At 46.8% G+C, this 16,682-nt stretch overlaps 1 protein-coding gene across 5 annotated transcripts in view; it reads left to right on the top strand.

The window, feature by feature from the left end:
* Nucleotides 1-16,682, top strand: part of RTKN2 (rhotekin 2) — a 157,524-nt gene that overhangs the window by 89,408 nt on the left and 51,434 nt on the right. For 4 of the 5 annotated variants that reach the window (XM_088450479.1, XM_088450480.1, XM_088450477.1 and 1 more), the window contains one exon: nt 8,055-8,108. The exons of the other annotated variant lie outside the window; for it this stretch is intronic. In XM_088450479.1, coding sequence (XP_088306605.1) covers nt 8,055-8,108 — 54 coding nt within the window. The remainder of the gene's footprint in view (nt 1-8,054; nt 8,109-16,682) is intronic. 5 annotated transcript variants of the gene reach the window in all.

Raw genomic sequence — 16,682 nt, 5'->3', positions numbered from 1 at the left:
GAGCAGCCCCCAAAAGCTTTCTATTTTTTGAAAAAAAAAAAAAAGAGCCTGTTAGATTTTTATTTTAAAACAGAGGCTCTAGTGTGGCAGCGACGGGCTGTCTATGCAGACGCCCACGCTGCCGCTCTCCTTCCCCGCTGGCGCCACGCGACGCCAGTACTGCACTGGGGATCGCGGCGGGAGGCCAGAGTCCGTACTAGCCGGACTCTGGGTCCCTCCCTGGACTGCTGCCGGAGTCGCCGGGGACAAGGTAAGCCGCGAGTCGCCGATTAGCGGCGGCTCGCGGGTTTTGCCTGCAGATGCAGTCCTTTGCCCCCGGTCCTAGGGGACAGACCGGGGGCCGCTAGCGGTGGCGGCGGGCTCCCCCTCTGAGGAGGAATAACCCGTGGGACCACTAGACCACCAGGGATATATGGCAAGCGGGATGCCGGCAAGCCCTGGGGTTAATATGCTAGCCAGGGGAGGAAGCCTTCCCTGTCAGCGGCTCCTCCCCTCAGCTCAGCGCGCCTTTCAGCACGGAGTCTGGCGTCGCTGAGCTGCAGCTACTCGGCCACTCCTCCTCTGAGGTCTCCAGCGGCCATTTTCTCACAGTGGCAGCGCAGATCTTCAGGGAGCACGCGGACCGGTCCCCCTGTGTACCTCTCCCCTGATTAAGGACAGCGTACACAGCACTATAGCCCTCCCAGACACTGAATCTGGGCAGGTTGATTGTAGTGGAAAGGTGCAGTGAGTATATCTTCCTGCATGGTATGTGACTTTTGCTAGTGCTGCCTGTCTGTGCTTATTTTCTACTTACTGTCAGCTTATACCTATCCCTTTACTTCTCCTACAAGCCCTACAGGTGTGTGGGGGAGGGGCGTTTCTACTGACCTCACTTATATAGATCACGTATTTGTGAGGTCCGTCACATACAGTTGTGTGCTACTCAGTGCCATATTGTGGGCTGTTGTTCAGCACACCGGTGAGTGCGTTTTACTTCTACCCTGGTGCCAGATATATGATATATTCTGTCATGTCAGACGAGGAGGTTGAGCGCTCAGTGGCTCCGGTGTTGGCCTCCTGCGGACGCTGTTCTGCAGGAGTAGATAGGGAGGATTTGTCACAGGATGGCCTGTGTAGTCGATGCCAGGTGGCTCCTGGCCCATCCAGACCTTCTCTGGCGCAGGAACCACCGTGGGCGATGTTTTCTCAAGTGCTGGTGTCTATTGCGGACCGTCTGTCGGTCCCGACTGCTCTCCCTACTAGGTCGTTGTCCCAGCCGACCATCCCCCATTCCCCGGGTGTCCCGCAGTTATTGCGGAGTCCTCCTGGGTCTCAGTCGGTGGGTCCCTATGCAGGGTTGCCTATGTATATGCAGGCTTCCCCTGTGCCGCAACAGCCTGTGGTACCTTTTCAGGCCCCTATGGTGACTCCTCCACCCTGGGTGGATGTGCTCTCCAACTCCGTGCAAAATTTGGCGGCCGCTTCCTCGGCTTTTCAGTCAATGTTGCAGACTGACATGCCTTCTAGGATTTCAAAACGCCCACTCATGACACGGGCTGCTCAGGTATCGGACTCAGAGGGTTCCTCAGATGATGGGGAGGTCCCTGATGACACTGACTCGGACGCCTCGGTCCAGGAAATGGATACCAAGTCGTCCATTAATGTGCGAGCACTAGTTAGGGCGGTGCGAGCTATTCTTCTTATAGAGGATGAGGCACCGGTTCCTAAATCGAAGTTTCCTAGTTTCAAAAAAACTAAGGTGGCTTCTGCGGTGTTTCCCCTGTCGGATCAGTTGACGGATCATATGGCGGTAGCTTGGCAGGCGCCCAGTAAGAGATTCCTTCCTCAGAAGCGGTTGGCTTCTAATTACCCCTTCCCTGAGGCACATTGTAAAAAATGGGAAACTCCACCGGCGGTGGATTCCCATGTCACCCGTTTAACTCGGGGCGCCACCTTACCATTACCGTCGATATCCTCGCTGAAGGATCCCACGGACAGGAAAGTTGAGACTTGCTTAAAGTCTATTTACTCCCTCTCCGGGGCGGTGGCCCGACCGTCCATGGCCATCTCCTGGGTGGCCAAGGCCATTGAGGGGTGGGCCAATGCATTGGAAGATACCTTCCCGGACGACGCTCCGGATGTCCAGCGGGCGTTGTTGGGACAAATGAGAAACGCTGCTTCTTACATTGGAGAAGCTTCTTTAGATGCTAGTCTGCTGACCTCGCGGGTATCGGCTGCAGCGGTGTCTGCCCGCCGATCCTTATGGTTGCGGTCCTGGAGAGCGGACTCTGATTCAAAGAAAGGTCTGGAGGCCTTACCTTTCAATGGGGAATTGCTATTTGGTCCGGACTTGGACAAAATAGTGGACACCCTGGCTAAATCCAAGTCGGCCTTCCTCCCTTCGGCGGCACTGCCTGCTAAGGTTCGGAGTTCGGCTTTTCGTTCCTTTCGGGTTCAGGGTAAGGCGAAAGGTCAGTCCTTCCCGAGACAGTCTGCGAGTAAGACGGCCTCTAAACCCAAGAAGCAAGCCTGGAGTGCTCGGCGCCCTTCTTCCAAGCAGGAAGATAAACCTGCGGCCTGATGGGACGGGCCTCCCTCTGGGGGACCTCAGAGTGGGAGGCCGACTTCTTCTATTTGCCCAGTGCTGGCACAATACCACCACGGATGCCTGGGTTCGAGAAGTGGTCTCCCAGGGGTACGCCCTGTCTTTTCGGCACAGACCACCCCACCAGTTTTTCTGCACAAGTCCTTCTCAGGACAAGACCAAGGCGTTACAGGTTCAGGAGGCTATAGAGTCCTTGCTGAAAGCAGGGGTCATTGTTCCCGTTCCTCTATCACAACGAGGGACGGGGTATTATTCGTCTCTGTTTCTGGTGCAGAAACCCAATGGTTCTCATCGCCCTATCCTCAACTTGAAGTCTCTGAACAAATTCCTCAGAGTTCCCAAGTTCAGGATGGAAACGTTACGTTCCATCATTCTGGCGATGGAACCGGGGGATTACATGGTGTCCCTGGACATCCAGGACGCCTACCTCCATGTTCCGAAAGCATCTTCACACCAGCGGTATCTGAGGTTCGCTATCCTTCAACACCACTATCAGTTCCGGGCGCTACCCTTTGGTCTCTCCACGGCACCGAGGGTGTTCACGAAGATTATGGCGGTCATGGCCGCACATCTTCGGAACCAGAATGTACGGCTGCTGCCGTACCTGGACCATCTCCTGTTGCTGGCGAGCTCCCCGGAGGTACTGCTTCAACATCTCCACCTGACGATCGCTTGCCTGCAAGCCCACGGGTGGTTGATAAATTGGAAAAAGTCCTCCCTGATTCCATCACAGCGGATGGTTCATTTGGGAGCCCTGCTGGATTCGCGTCAGCAAAGGATCTTCCTGACTCCGGAGAAGGTCGCCTCCCTACAGCTGCGGATACGCAGTTGCCTGAGCCGTTGCCGCCTGTCGGTCCATTCGGCTATGAGAGTTCTGGGGTCCATGGTGTCGACATTCGACATGGTGGAATTTGCCCAGTTCCATTCCCGGCCCCTGCAGGGGCTGATTCTATCAGAATGGAACGGGTTACCTCACCGGATCCGCTCTCAGGTGCTGGTGTTGTCTCCGGACGTTCGGCTATCTTTGGCTTGGTGGCTTCAGACAGCTCATCTGGTCGAGGGGCGCCCATTTTGGATCCCGGACTGGGTCCTGCTCACGACGGATGCCAGTCTCCGGGGTTGGGGGGCAGTGACCGGCTCTTTGTCGCTTCAGGGTCGTTGGTCAGCAGAAGAAGCACTTCTCCCCATCAACATCCTGGAACTGCGGGCAGTATTCAGGGCCCTGCAGTCGTCCGGCCCCGCTCTTCACGGAAGGGCGGTACAGGTGCAGTCCGACAACGCCACCACGGTGGCGTATATCAATCACCAAGGCGGAACTCGCAGTCAGGCAGCGATGTCGGAGGTGTCTCGTATCCTGACTTGGGCGGAGGGTCACATTCCAGCGATCTCGGCGGTCTTCATCCCCGGAGTCCTCAATTGGGAGGCGGACTTCCTCAGCCGTCACGACGTGCATCCCGGGGAATGGTCGCTTCACCCAGAGGTGTTTCAGCTACTCGTGGACAGGTGGGGACTGCCGGAGCTGGACTTGATGGCCTCCCGTCACAATCACAAGTTGCCCGTTTACGGGTCAAGGACAAGAGACGCAGGTGCAAGTCTGGTGGACGCGCTGTCGGTGAAATGGACGTTTCACCTGGCGTATCTGTTTCCTCCGATATCCCTGCTTCCTCGGGTTCTGCGGAAATTCAAGCAGGACGGCGGCATGCTCGTGCTGGTAGCTCCGGCGTGGCCCAGACGTCCTTGGTACTCCGATCTCAGGAGCCTCTCCATCGACGCTCCGTACCCTCTTCCTCAGCGTCGGGACCTGTTGTCTCAGGGGCCCTGCCTTTACCCGGATCTGGGTCGGCTGTCTTTGACGGCGTGGCTCTTGAGACAGCCGTCTTGAGGTCTCGGGGCTTCTCCAGTTCGGTTATTGGTACCATGCTCAGGGCACGCAAGCCTGCTTCAGCACGGATTTATCACAGAGTGTGGCACACTTACTTTCAGTGGTGTGAGTCCAGACATTATGATCCTCAGGTGTTCCGAGTTTCTAGGATCTTGGAATTTCTTCAGTCAGGATTGGATCTCGGCTTACGCCTTGCATCTCTGAAGGTTCATGTGTCCGCCTTGTCCGTGTGGTTTCAACGGCGGATTGCAATACTACCAGACGTTCACACCTTTTTCCAAGGTGTTCTCAGGATCCAGCCTCCCTTTGTGCCTCCTGTGGCTCCTTGGGACTTGGCGGTGGTGCTACGGGTCCTGCAGGGTCCTCCGTTTGAGCCTCTTGAGGCGGTGGAGCTCAAGTGGCTGACATTTAAGACGGTTTTTCTCCTGGCAATTGCTTCGGCCAGGAGGGTGTCTGAATTGGGGGCGCTTTCCTGTCGCCCTCCTTTCCTGATTTTTCACCAGGACAGAGCGGTGCTCCGCACTCGTCCTGAGTTTTTGCCCAAAGTGGTCTCGAAGTTCCATATTAATCAGGAACTTGTTGTGCCAGCTTTTCAGTCCCCTGATCTTTCAGCTGGTGAGACTTCCTTAGATGTGGTCCGGGCACTTAGAATTTATGTAGACCGGACGGCTTCGGTTAGGAAGTCTGATTCCTTGTTTATCCTCTTTGGTTTTCACAAGAGGGGTTGGCCTGCCAACAAACAAACGTTAGCCCGTTGGCTTCGTTCCGTTATTTGTGAGGCTTATGCACAGGAGGGCTTACCTGTGCCAGCCTCTGTTAAGGCTCATTCCACTCGTTCTGTGGGTCCCTCTTGGGCTGCTAGACGTGGCGCTTCTGCTGTTCAGCTGTGTAAGGCGGCCACTTGGTCTTCAATTCAAACGTTTTTGAGGTTCTATGCGTTTGACACCTTTGCCTCTCAGGATGCATCCTTTGGGCGCCGGGTACTCCTTTCAGCACAGGAGCGTCCCCGCCCTTAGTTGTACTGCTTTGGGACATCCCCAAGGTCAACCCTGTGGACCCCCTATGGACCCTGAAGTAGAAAACAAGAGATATGGTAAGAACTTACCTTTGTTATCTCTGTTTCTACGAAGTCCATAGGGTCCACAGGGCGCCCGCCCTGACGCACCTGGCTTCAAATGGGCTGTGTGGCTGGTCACCGGTTTTCCGTCTCCCATTTCTGTGAGTATGGTTTCTTGTGTGTTCCAGTCTTCCTTCTCTCTGTTTAGTCTCCTCCTCCGGCCTTGGCTGCTTACCAACTGAGGTGCTGTGGCCGGGGGCGGGGTATAGAGGAGGACGGACCCAAGTGCATCCTGGGAGCAGCTAAAGCTTTAACTGCGTGGTGCCCATGGATCCAGATCCAGCTATACCCCAAGGTCAACCCTGTGGACCCTATGGACTTCGTAGAAACAGAGATAACAAAGGTAAGTTCTTACCATATCTCTTCTTTTGTACTACAGGTATGATGCAGTGGTGTGAGGTGAGGTACATGGCTGGGGAGGCACTGGCTAGTATCAGAGCCAGATTTACACATATATATATATATGATTCCAAGGGTACATGTGGGCAGTATACAAAAGTGCAGCAGTATATAGTGCTGGAAAAGGGTTGTGCGGAAAAGGTAGACAGAGGAGGCAGTGCCTCACCTGCCATACACTTTGTACTCCAGAGTTTTGACTATAAAAATGATTAGAATAATACATTGAATAAATGTATAATATTTTTCTTTTAAATTTTCTTATGATTTTTATAGTAAAAAAAACTGTGGAGTATACCGAAGTATGACGGGAACGGCTCTGCCTCACCTGACCGCACATCGCTGGTATGATGTGATAAAGGGTCATATTTATAAGTTGTTTCTTGGAAAACATTTGCTTTATTCCACTCTTTTCCCATGTGTAAGTTTCAATCTCTTTACTAGTGTCAATGGAGTCGTTAATAATATCATTTTTAGCAAGCTTCGAAATGCAGATGCGACGACGAGTTGAATCGTGCAAGAACACCATTCAAATGTCGGAGAGGATACCCTATTTCCTGACATCAATTGTAACGTGTGACGAATCCTGGATTCGTCGCTATGACCTGGAATCCAAACAGCAGTCCAGTGTATGGAAATGAGTGAATTCACCTCTACACACCAAAGGAATCACAGAATTTTTTGTGTGAAGTCATGCTTCTGCTGTTCTATGATGCACATGGTATGATCCTACATCACTGGGTTCCCCGTGGACAGACAATGGGGACTACTATGCAAACGTCCTGAAAACCCGTTTGCGCGGAGCCGTGAGGAAAAAAAGACCACATTTGGTGAAGAAACAGTGGTTTTTGCTCCAAGACTATGCCCGACCACATATTGCTGCTGTATGGGACAGCACTGGAACACCCTCCTGAAAAAACAACTGCACGGAAAGAAATTCTCAACAGATGATGAAGTAAAAAATGTCACGCTAAAAAACTAAAAGTATAATCTCAAAACTGTCGCCTGCATGTCTTTGAATAATTGTTGAAACGCTGCAAAAAAATTATTGAATGTTATGGACTCTACTTTGATAATGGAAAAATGTTGAGATCCTGTGGTGTCATCTGATTCTGAATAAAATAATCAGTCTCATTACTTTTCCGTCAGCACTCGTATTTATACTTTAAATGTAAATGAATTAAATGGAATAAATTAGTTACCATCATTGTTTTATTTTAGTATAGAGTTATACATTTTTTGACTGACGCATGCGCGGACTAAGCTAAATGAAAGTGATGTGGGCGACAACACGAAAAGCTGCACAGCATTGATGATCATGGAAAACTTGGTGTCTACGCTGGGACACTGATTTTTCGCAAGGGCAATCCCGGCATCATTACTTTGATAAATCCGGTACAATTATACAGTTTTGTGTTGTGGTAATCCATTTTATGAGCCAGTATTTTAGGGGGCAAAATTAAGATGAGGTAGTTAACAGTAGTGTCCAAGATGGCAATACAGGTTGAGTCTCCCATATCCAAATATTCCGAAATGCAGAATTTTTTTTTGCATGACCTGAGATAATGAAACCTTTGATTTTTGATGGCTCAATGTACACAAACTTTGTCTAAGGCACAAATTATTAAAGATATTGTATTCAATTACCTTCAGGCTGTGTGTATAAGGCGTATATGAAACATAAATGAATTTCATTTCTGTACACAAACTTTGTTTGAGCCACAAAATTATTGAAAATATTGTATAAAATTTATAAAATTACCTGCAGGCTGTGTGTATAAGGTGTATATAACACACAAATGCATTGTGTCCTATTCCCAGGATATTTCATATGGTATGCAATTATTCCAAAATACGGAATATTCCATTATCCAAAATACCCCTGGTCCCAAGAATTTTGGTTATGGGAGACTCAACCTGTGATTGTAACCCTATGCATTTCATCCTCTTGAGAGCTCTTCAGGGAGATATCACCCCTACATTGTAGATATTGCTGCTTTACAGAGTAGCCTGTAGCCCAGCAAACAGGTCTATCTTCAAAAAAGCTAAAATCTTTCACTTTCTCTCTACAGGTATTCGGATTCCCTTGATGTGGAAGGACACTGACCATTTTGGCAACAAAGAAAGTATGTATAACTGATAAATGATTACATATTTCTCAGCAACCAGTCCTTTACCTATATCATGTATGAATATTGTAAAAAAATATTGCCTTTCCTCCCCATTCATAGGGAATGAAACTTTATTATGCAACTTAATGCTTTCAAATGGAGTTTGTCTTCCATACAATAGAATTGTTCTTAAAGTTATATTAAGATATTATTTCTATAATTGACTGAAGCTTGAATTTTTTTTCTTTTTGCCTGTTTAAAGGGTATCGGACACTAGGTCCTAGTCATTATTGCTTTGCTACATACTACCTTTTGCCCTATATACAGATGTGTTCTCGGCCGCCTAGTCTCGTGTGAGCTTACTCATGCTGAGCATCTTTTTGCCTATTGCCGCTCTTCGCCTGGTCGGAACTTATCTCCAAATTCAATTCCAGCCGGAATTCGCCTAAGCAGAAACTCAATGCAATGTAATAGGCGAAAAAGATTCCCCTAAGAATAGCAGGTGGAAAGAAGTGCAAAATATTTATTTTGGGGTGCACACGTGGGGAATTGACCCAGAACCTTGGCACACTCCCCCAAAGGACAAATCTGGCAAAAAGAAATAATAAAAAAAAAACCAAAGAACACCCAAAATTTTTTTTTCATTTTTGGGGTAAAAAGTGGGGGGACAAGCATAAAAAGTAGCAAAATAGACTTCTTTGGGGTCTGCAAGGATGGGTCAGGTGTTTTTGGGATTGCAGGTACATACCGCAGGTGCGTTTTTGAAGTTTTTTAAAAGTTCACTCTAGAAACATTAAAATATGCTAGCACCCATTTTCAAGTACCCCAAATTTGACTGGACTACTTATTTTGACCAAAAATACTGCTTTATGCCATTCTTCACCACTTTTGCAAAGACGCTAATAAGCAATTTAAACTACTTAAATACCCCAAACACTGTTATTAGGGCTATTAGTACACATCTACATTGATTCCCTATGTTAGTGCATCTTATTTTGGAGTACAGACTGATTTCCCTAATTCTGACAGTACTTTCCGCCTGTTCCGCATTCGTCGCTTTCCGTTTTCGCGTGTTTAGGAATTGTATAGGACGCAAAGCGGGGACGCACACAAAATGTTTTCGCCTCTGAAACAGGCGAATGAGGCGGAAAGTTGGACAGGCGAAACCTTTCTGACTTTTCGCCTCTATTTGGAGTACTGCCTAGGCCTCTCACATAACATACATCCCGCATATAATTTTAATAAGCAAAGTCTACTTGTGCGTCTTATTCACATCGCATTGCAAATAATACGCATTTGCAGCGAAAAAGATGCCCGGTGCCGGCCGAGTCGCATGGTAGTCGGCAGCTCTCATGCTCCCTGTGTAATGCGACTCATAACACATGGAGGATAGACGAGGAGGCACATATCTGTATATTCAGCCAGGGGTGCGAGGCTCCTCTGTGAAAAAAAAAAAATCTAACCAGGCACTGATGTCTATTTCATAATTGACAGCTTCAACACCTGTATTCCAGATGTTAATTTTCAAGGTCCGAACGGACCCCGATAACACACACAATGACTCACCGCAAACACCAGATCAATTCATCATTGCTCCGGCGCTGAGACAGCTGATTCGAAAATCCCCTATCCCAGCGAGCAGCTTCTCACTGCTCGCAAAAAATAAGTGTGCGTGCATGACCTGCGCACAAGAGCCCCGTCGTCCGGGAAGGAGCGGGTAGCGGTAACAAACGCCATCTGAAGATGGCGAATGCTACCGCAATCAAGAATTCTGTCCTCATACTAGTGTATGGGCACAGCATGCCATTCCGCAAGAGTATCTGTGATATCTCCCGTTTTACCTTTGTGGTGAATGGCCCGAACACTTAATTTTTAAATTGCAGGTGAAAATGTGCATTTTCACCTGCTGTTGTAAATATTAAGTGATGATGAATAGGCCCCCAAAACTAGAAACTAAGCCAGAATACAATTACAACAATGATGTTGCACTAATACCATATATGAGTGTAAATATATGTCATTTTGGCATGGCAGTAAACAGTCAAGATGCCAGGCTTATAATAAAGAGTTTTATAATAAAATATGTCAAAACAACTTTAATTTACATATATTACATCTAATAAAATAGTAAGTAATACTTGTGCACATATCCTTTATATTTATATCTAATGAATAACCATACATTTTTTTTAGTAGATATAAAAAAAAAAATCTCCAATGAGAATAAATATAAAATTTGAACTACTTGACCGTTCCAAAGTCTGTGCGGATTGTAGGGAGATATATAATAATAGCTGTTCCTATTTTAATTAAGGAGCCGAGGTGTTAATTACCAGTGTGATTCCGGCTTCCGTGTCACACCACCTATAGTATAGAGGGCCTGATTCAGACCCGCTCGCTAAGATGCATACTCTCGCTGCTGCCGATGGTATGCATTGTGTATGCATTGTGCGTGTGCGTATGCATCGCAGTGTGCATGCGCATACCTTAGCGAAAGTTCACAATGCATTAGCTTGCTGCACATAGACAGCCCAGCAGAGTGAGTGACAGGGGAAGCCGTTTGTAGGTGGTAACTGGGGCTGGCCATTAAAAGCGGGGGAGTGGAGGTGCAAACGCAGGCGTGTCTGAGCATCTCAACGGTGTTTTAGAGGTGCGCATAGTTAAAAGACCGCATCATAGTACACGTCACCTGGCTTGTTGTTACACTGAAGTGCTTGCGGCAGGGTATGGTCAACCTCAAGCGCTGCGATAACATCTGATGTTACCCGATGTACCGATGGTTGCATACACTTCCTGGACATGACGTGCACAAATGGGCATCTTAAAACAGGCTGGTGGGTGTCTGCCTACACTGTGATCATTCTCTAAGAAATACTGGGCGTGCTATATCATTGCTGAGCGATAGCACTGCCTACACAATTTGCATACACATCGTGCAAGCGATCGGCGCTGAATCAGGCCCAGAGTTCAGTACGCAATAGAATGATTGTCTCACCATTCGTTTAAAAGATCTTTGGTGATGGTTTGTCCGTCTCCCTCCACAGTACGGGTGCTGGGCATACAGCACTGCTAAAGTAAATTACACTGCACCACTCCTGGCCAACAGCTGCAGGTAGCTAGCAGACCGGTGCCACTATTGTAGTCCTCATTTACTGCTGCAGCGGATAGCCCAGTGCGTAGCACCGCAAGTAATTATACAATGTACAGATAATTTCTCCTGTGAACTAATTCCCTTGGGAAAAGAGTATTGAAAAAACAAAACAGTAGGTTGGCCAATGACTCATTTCGCTGATCTGTAAATAAGTGCCATTTGTTTGTGTTATAATGTCTCTATTGAAGGAACAGCCGTGTTAAAGACAGACTCTTTAAAAACAGGCCGAACATGCATATAAAAATAATCATGTGATATACATATAGATGTAGGTAACTTCATTCATCCAGTTTTCCTGTGTGGGTGAAGGGGCTTCGTCAATCAAGAAGACCTCCATGGTTGTACTTTACACTTTGGATGCTTTTGCTAGGAGTGACCCAAGGATCCCACACTGTACAATATAATATATCAGAGTTTTCAATATAACATGTTCTATAGTCCATGTGATTGGTGTGCCATAACCTGCTGTGGACCGCTTGGCATGAGCGGGCTATCAGCTGCACAATGGCAGGTGGTTGTCTTCTAGTTAGTTTGTTTTAATGAGAGAGACCAATATGGTCAGGAGGAAGGATTTCTACGTTGCTAAATGCCTGCTGCACATGATAGATACGGATTACATATATTTGTAGTAGGTATGTGCAGGCTCGGATAGTTTCGAATCTGCACGCCGAGTTCGGATTTTTCCCTCCAAAAACCGGGTCTCAGAAAGAGGCAAAACGTCATCTTTCATGGACAAACCTCATCATTCCAGGACAAAAGACAATGGAAGATGATGTTTGTCCATGAAAGATGACGTTATGCCTCTTTCTGAGACCCGATTTTTGGAGGGAAAAATTTTAACTCTGCGTGCAGATTCGAACCTATGCGAGCCTGCACATCCCTAATTTGTAGCAGAAGCATCTAGGGGTGGTGGTGGAGGGTTTATCCTCTAATCTAGAAAATAGAGGAAATTAACTGAAGTGCAGTAAGGATTCCGATGCCACTTCTCAGGTCAGCACTGAAAAGGCATCTGTTCTGTGCAAAGGGGAAGTTCGGGTTGTACCAAAGGAAATTACAGTTTTGTATTGTAACTTAAATGGTCAACCTTGGGCTGGGTTTGATACAAAATTCGGAATGTTAACATGGACGTTATGTACCCCCCAGGCCAGAGGAACTAGAATAGTGCTTACTTAACATATTTAAGCTGGGTAAAAAAAAAAAAAAAAAAAATATATATATATATATATATATATATATATATATATATATATATATTAGTATTTTATTCTTTTTATTTATGTCCTGTTAGATAAAACCTCCTGCTCCAAAATATTTAGCAATATTCACTTGTGTGCTGTATATTCAGGGAAATCTCATTTTAAATCCTGAGCAGGGTAATGAATGGGTTTTAGCAGATAATCATATTTCAGTTGTTGACATCAGTTTAAGCTAAACACGTGTATGGACCTCTCCTTAAATAATAGACTTGGCACTTTTTGCAGTGTGTATGTGACTAATCCACTAGCTGCTAAATGCAGATGATACTATACAAGAAATGAATGCTGTCTCTTTAGCGGTTCCCTCCGGTGGTTACATAACCTTCCCCCCGTGCTGTCTCTGCAGCTTCATCAGTGGTCCATAAAACATTTTCAAGCACCATTTATTTAGATGTACTGCAACCATGGCATGTTAACTGCAGTAACATAACGTTTGTTTGCCTTAATGTGTATAACGTATACTTTCACACCTTTCTCAGTTTTGATTCACAGTTGAAATAATTCTAGATACAGTAGAAATAAAAACTGTGTGGACTGGGTTTATTTAAATTTATTACTGTATTTTATTTTTTTCCTTTTCATTTTATACTCTCTCCAGGCTGCGCTGTGCGGTGCTATACTGACGGCAGCAGCCCATTCTCTGAATCCAAACACATGAAGATCTCTTGAATGTATAATTAATGAAAACGAGAGCAGTTTGACAACTCTGTTGTGTATTGGGCTTAACAGTTTTATTTGAAACACATACTGGTTTCTTTACATACAGGAAGTGCTGAAATGCATTTCAGCTCCTAAAAGAAATGCACTTTTGAAGTAGACTTCTAATTAATGAGAATCTTATGTAAATTTTATCCACTTGGTTTTCTGCTGTATTAAGTGCTACAAATAGTCTTAGTCATCTTGGACACAAAACCTCCTTTGGATTGTTGACGAGCTTGTCTTTGGCACTATTATTTTGTTCTCTAAATTGTGGGGGGGATGTATCAAACTTTCTAGATAGCATTTGTCAAGTATATTTTATCAAATGACAGGTAGAAACTGATTTGTTTGCTATGGGCAACTTCTCCACTTGTCTATTTACTGATTGAGTTAATGCCATCTTGCACATTGTTAGTGTATGCCTGGCAATGTCTCCAGCACACAATTAGTTCATGTTTTTCCAAAGTGTCCATTTTTGTTTTCTCCTGCTTATGTATTTTGCTCATCCCTATATGAGAGGAAAATTTCACTCATCCATAGACTTTAAATACAGGACTGTTAAAATTAAAGTATGCCTACTTAGAGCAATCTGTAGCAAGTTCTAAGGAGCGTAATAAAAAAAGGATCAGAGGATGTGCTAGACAATCGTGTCACCAGGTGGCGACATAAAGCTCTACAATTGTTCGATGTGTCCTCCAATGTGGTTAGCAACATTTTTCATTGGGAAAAACAGCATTCTTTATAGCAGACGTTAGCATGTCAGGTGGAATAGCCAGCACATCATGTCTAATGCTGTATTTTAGATCTGACAGGGTATAACATTCTTTCCAATACACCTGGTTTCAATATCTAAAAAAACGCATTAGATGCCGTGCTGGATATTCCATGTGACGTGTTACTATCTTCTGTAGTGAATGCTGTTCTTCAAATGGAAACTGTAGTTAGTCACATTGGAGGACACATTGAACAATTGTAGCCCTCTTCAAGTGATTTGTATCACCATGTTGTGAAAAAACTTTATAACAATTATTTTTTCAATAAAGGCATAGCACATCCTCTGAAGTACCTGTTTTCCAAATGTATCATCATTATAAGCCTAAGAACTCCCTACAGAGTGCTCTAAGTAGGGATACTTTTAATTTGAACAGATATTTCAATCAGAGAGTTTAGTGCGGAGCTGGCATGTATTTTTTATTTGGTTCTGGCCTTTCTTGGGTGTCAGAACACCTGTGATTTCAATTAACAAGTTGCCTCCTCAGCGTTCGCAAATACGCGCTATAGCGCGTATTTTACCCCATTTCGGGGACTGGGGACCCACTTTTTTAAAGTCCCCGGGGACGCGCTGCGCTGTGGCCAATCCCTGACAGCTGGCTGCCGCACAGCGCGTCCCCCTGCAGTAACAGACACAACGCTGTCTGTTAGAGCAGCCAATGAGAGTCAGAGACTCTCATTGGCTGCTGCTGTAGAAAGCCGTGCTGGGATCAAGTGTCTGATCCCAGCATCGGCACAGCATCCGTGCCCGGCGGTGGGACAGTGTTTGTTCCCAGCGCCGGGTAAGCCACCGCGGCGGGTACCTGGTGGAAGGGACCGCCTGGTCCCTTCCACCAGTGGCGGCGGGAGAAGCTTTGCTCCTGGAGCGAGCTGAGCGCAGCTCGCTGCCCAGAAGCCAAGTAGCGGCGGCAGTGGTCTGGCACTGGCCGCGAGCAAAGCTCACGGTCCAGCAGCCAATAGGAGGCAGACGCGACGAGCCAATCGCCGCGTCATTGCCCTGCCCACTCGCGGCGTCTTGAATAGACGCTGCTGAGCGGGAACATGATCAGTCCGTCGGTGGAGGGGAGGAGTGAAGACCTCCCGAAGAGAAGAGTGGCGCGGCAACAGTTCCGGCGGCTGCGCAAGAGGCCCGAAGACGTTGCGATCAAGAAGGAAGAGGCGGTGCCGCTGGCCAGGACGGGCCAGCGGCAGAAGACTGAAGCTGAGGACTGCGGGGGAGGAAAGCGAAAGAGCTAACGAAGCTCCCCCCCGCAGCCTCTTCCACCGTACCGGTAGGCGGCCTTGGGCCACCGGTCTTTTTTCACTCCTTCCTAGACCACCAGGGTTGTTGGGCACTAGGCCCGTGGGATGAATTCAGGCAATAGGCCTGTGGGTCTGTAGGTGGGCACAAGGCCCGTGCAACATAGGGGGCATTAGGCCCAATTGAAGGTATATGCCCCCCAAATAGGTGTGTGACTTGGGCATTAGGCCCAGGTCACTAGAGGGCCCACGTATTTGCCCTTTAGTGGCTTGGGCCTAATGCCCAGCTCACTCACACCTATTAGGGGGCAGTGACCTTCATTAAACTGCGCACTGCACAGGGGGACCTCTCCTGGGGGCACTGCACAGGGGGACCTCTCCTGGGGGCACTGCACAGGGGGACCTCTCCTGGGGGCACTGCACAGGGGGACCTCTCCTGGGGGCACTGCACAGGTGGAAAGTCATATTACCTGAAAGATCATGGAGGCATTAAAACATGCATTTAAGAGGCTTGTGGGGATATCTGATGCTGTTGGGGTTATCAGATCTGCATTTTAGGGGCATGTGGGGATGTGTGGTGGCATGTGGGGAGGTCTGAGGCATATGGGGAGCTCTAAAGCATAAATTATGATGGGACCCAGAAATGGTCAAGAAGGACCCCATTTTTGTAAAGTGGTGGGTCCCTGGGACCCACAAATTTTGTCGCTCACCGCGATCACTGCTTCCTGAAAAGTGTTGTCTTTCACTGACTCACAAATTGGTACGGAGAATATAAACAGGGGCAGTTGTACCTTGAAATCAATAGCACAAATTGCCACCAAAATTACCCAGTATCTGATTGTACACTATTTCTATCACTAACATAACCAGCAGAACACTCTCAGGGGTAAATTTACTAAAGTGAGTGTTTTTGGAAGTGAGTTTTAAAAGAGATGTTGCCCATAGCAACCAATCAGATTCTACATAACATTTAACTAGAACCTTCTAGAAGATAATAGGTGGAATCTGATTGGTTGCTATGGGCAACATCTCTTTTAAAACTCACTTCTAAAATCTACACACAAAAACCTTAGTGCTTTCAGAGAGCTGCTGGTATATAGGGGATGTACGCCCCTAAACAAAGAAGACAATAATATAAAAAGAAATACCAGCGCTACTAAATAATGTACTATTCAAACAAGTATCAATGGACAGTTGATATCAAATATCAGACAATTTAACAATGACAACAATCTTAAAAAAGCAACTGAAAATGCATGGTAAAATATAGCGAATTGGTAAAATTGCCACATATTAGTATAGCTGAACCATAATGGTAGTTCCTTAATGAATACTCCTTCCATATATTACACAGTCATGTGTTGGCTACATTGGATAAGACTTTAGATATCCCTTAGGTGATGTAATTACCGGAATGGATAGGAAATTATTCACAGTCCTAGGTGACATGCAGTAGCCGATGCAAAGATTTCT

The sequence above is a fragment of the Taudactylus pleione genome, unplaced genomic scaffold, assembly GCF_031769625.1.
Source record: "Taudactylus pleione unplaced genomic scaffold, aTauple2 ptg000518l, whole genome shotgun sequence".
NCBI lineage: Eukaryota > Metazoa > Chordata > Amphibia > Anura > Myobatrachidae > Taudactylus > Taudactylus pleione.
Note: the sequence above shows the minus strand (reverse complement) of the source record. Positions and strands in the feature narration are given on the sequence as shown.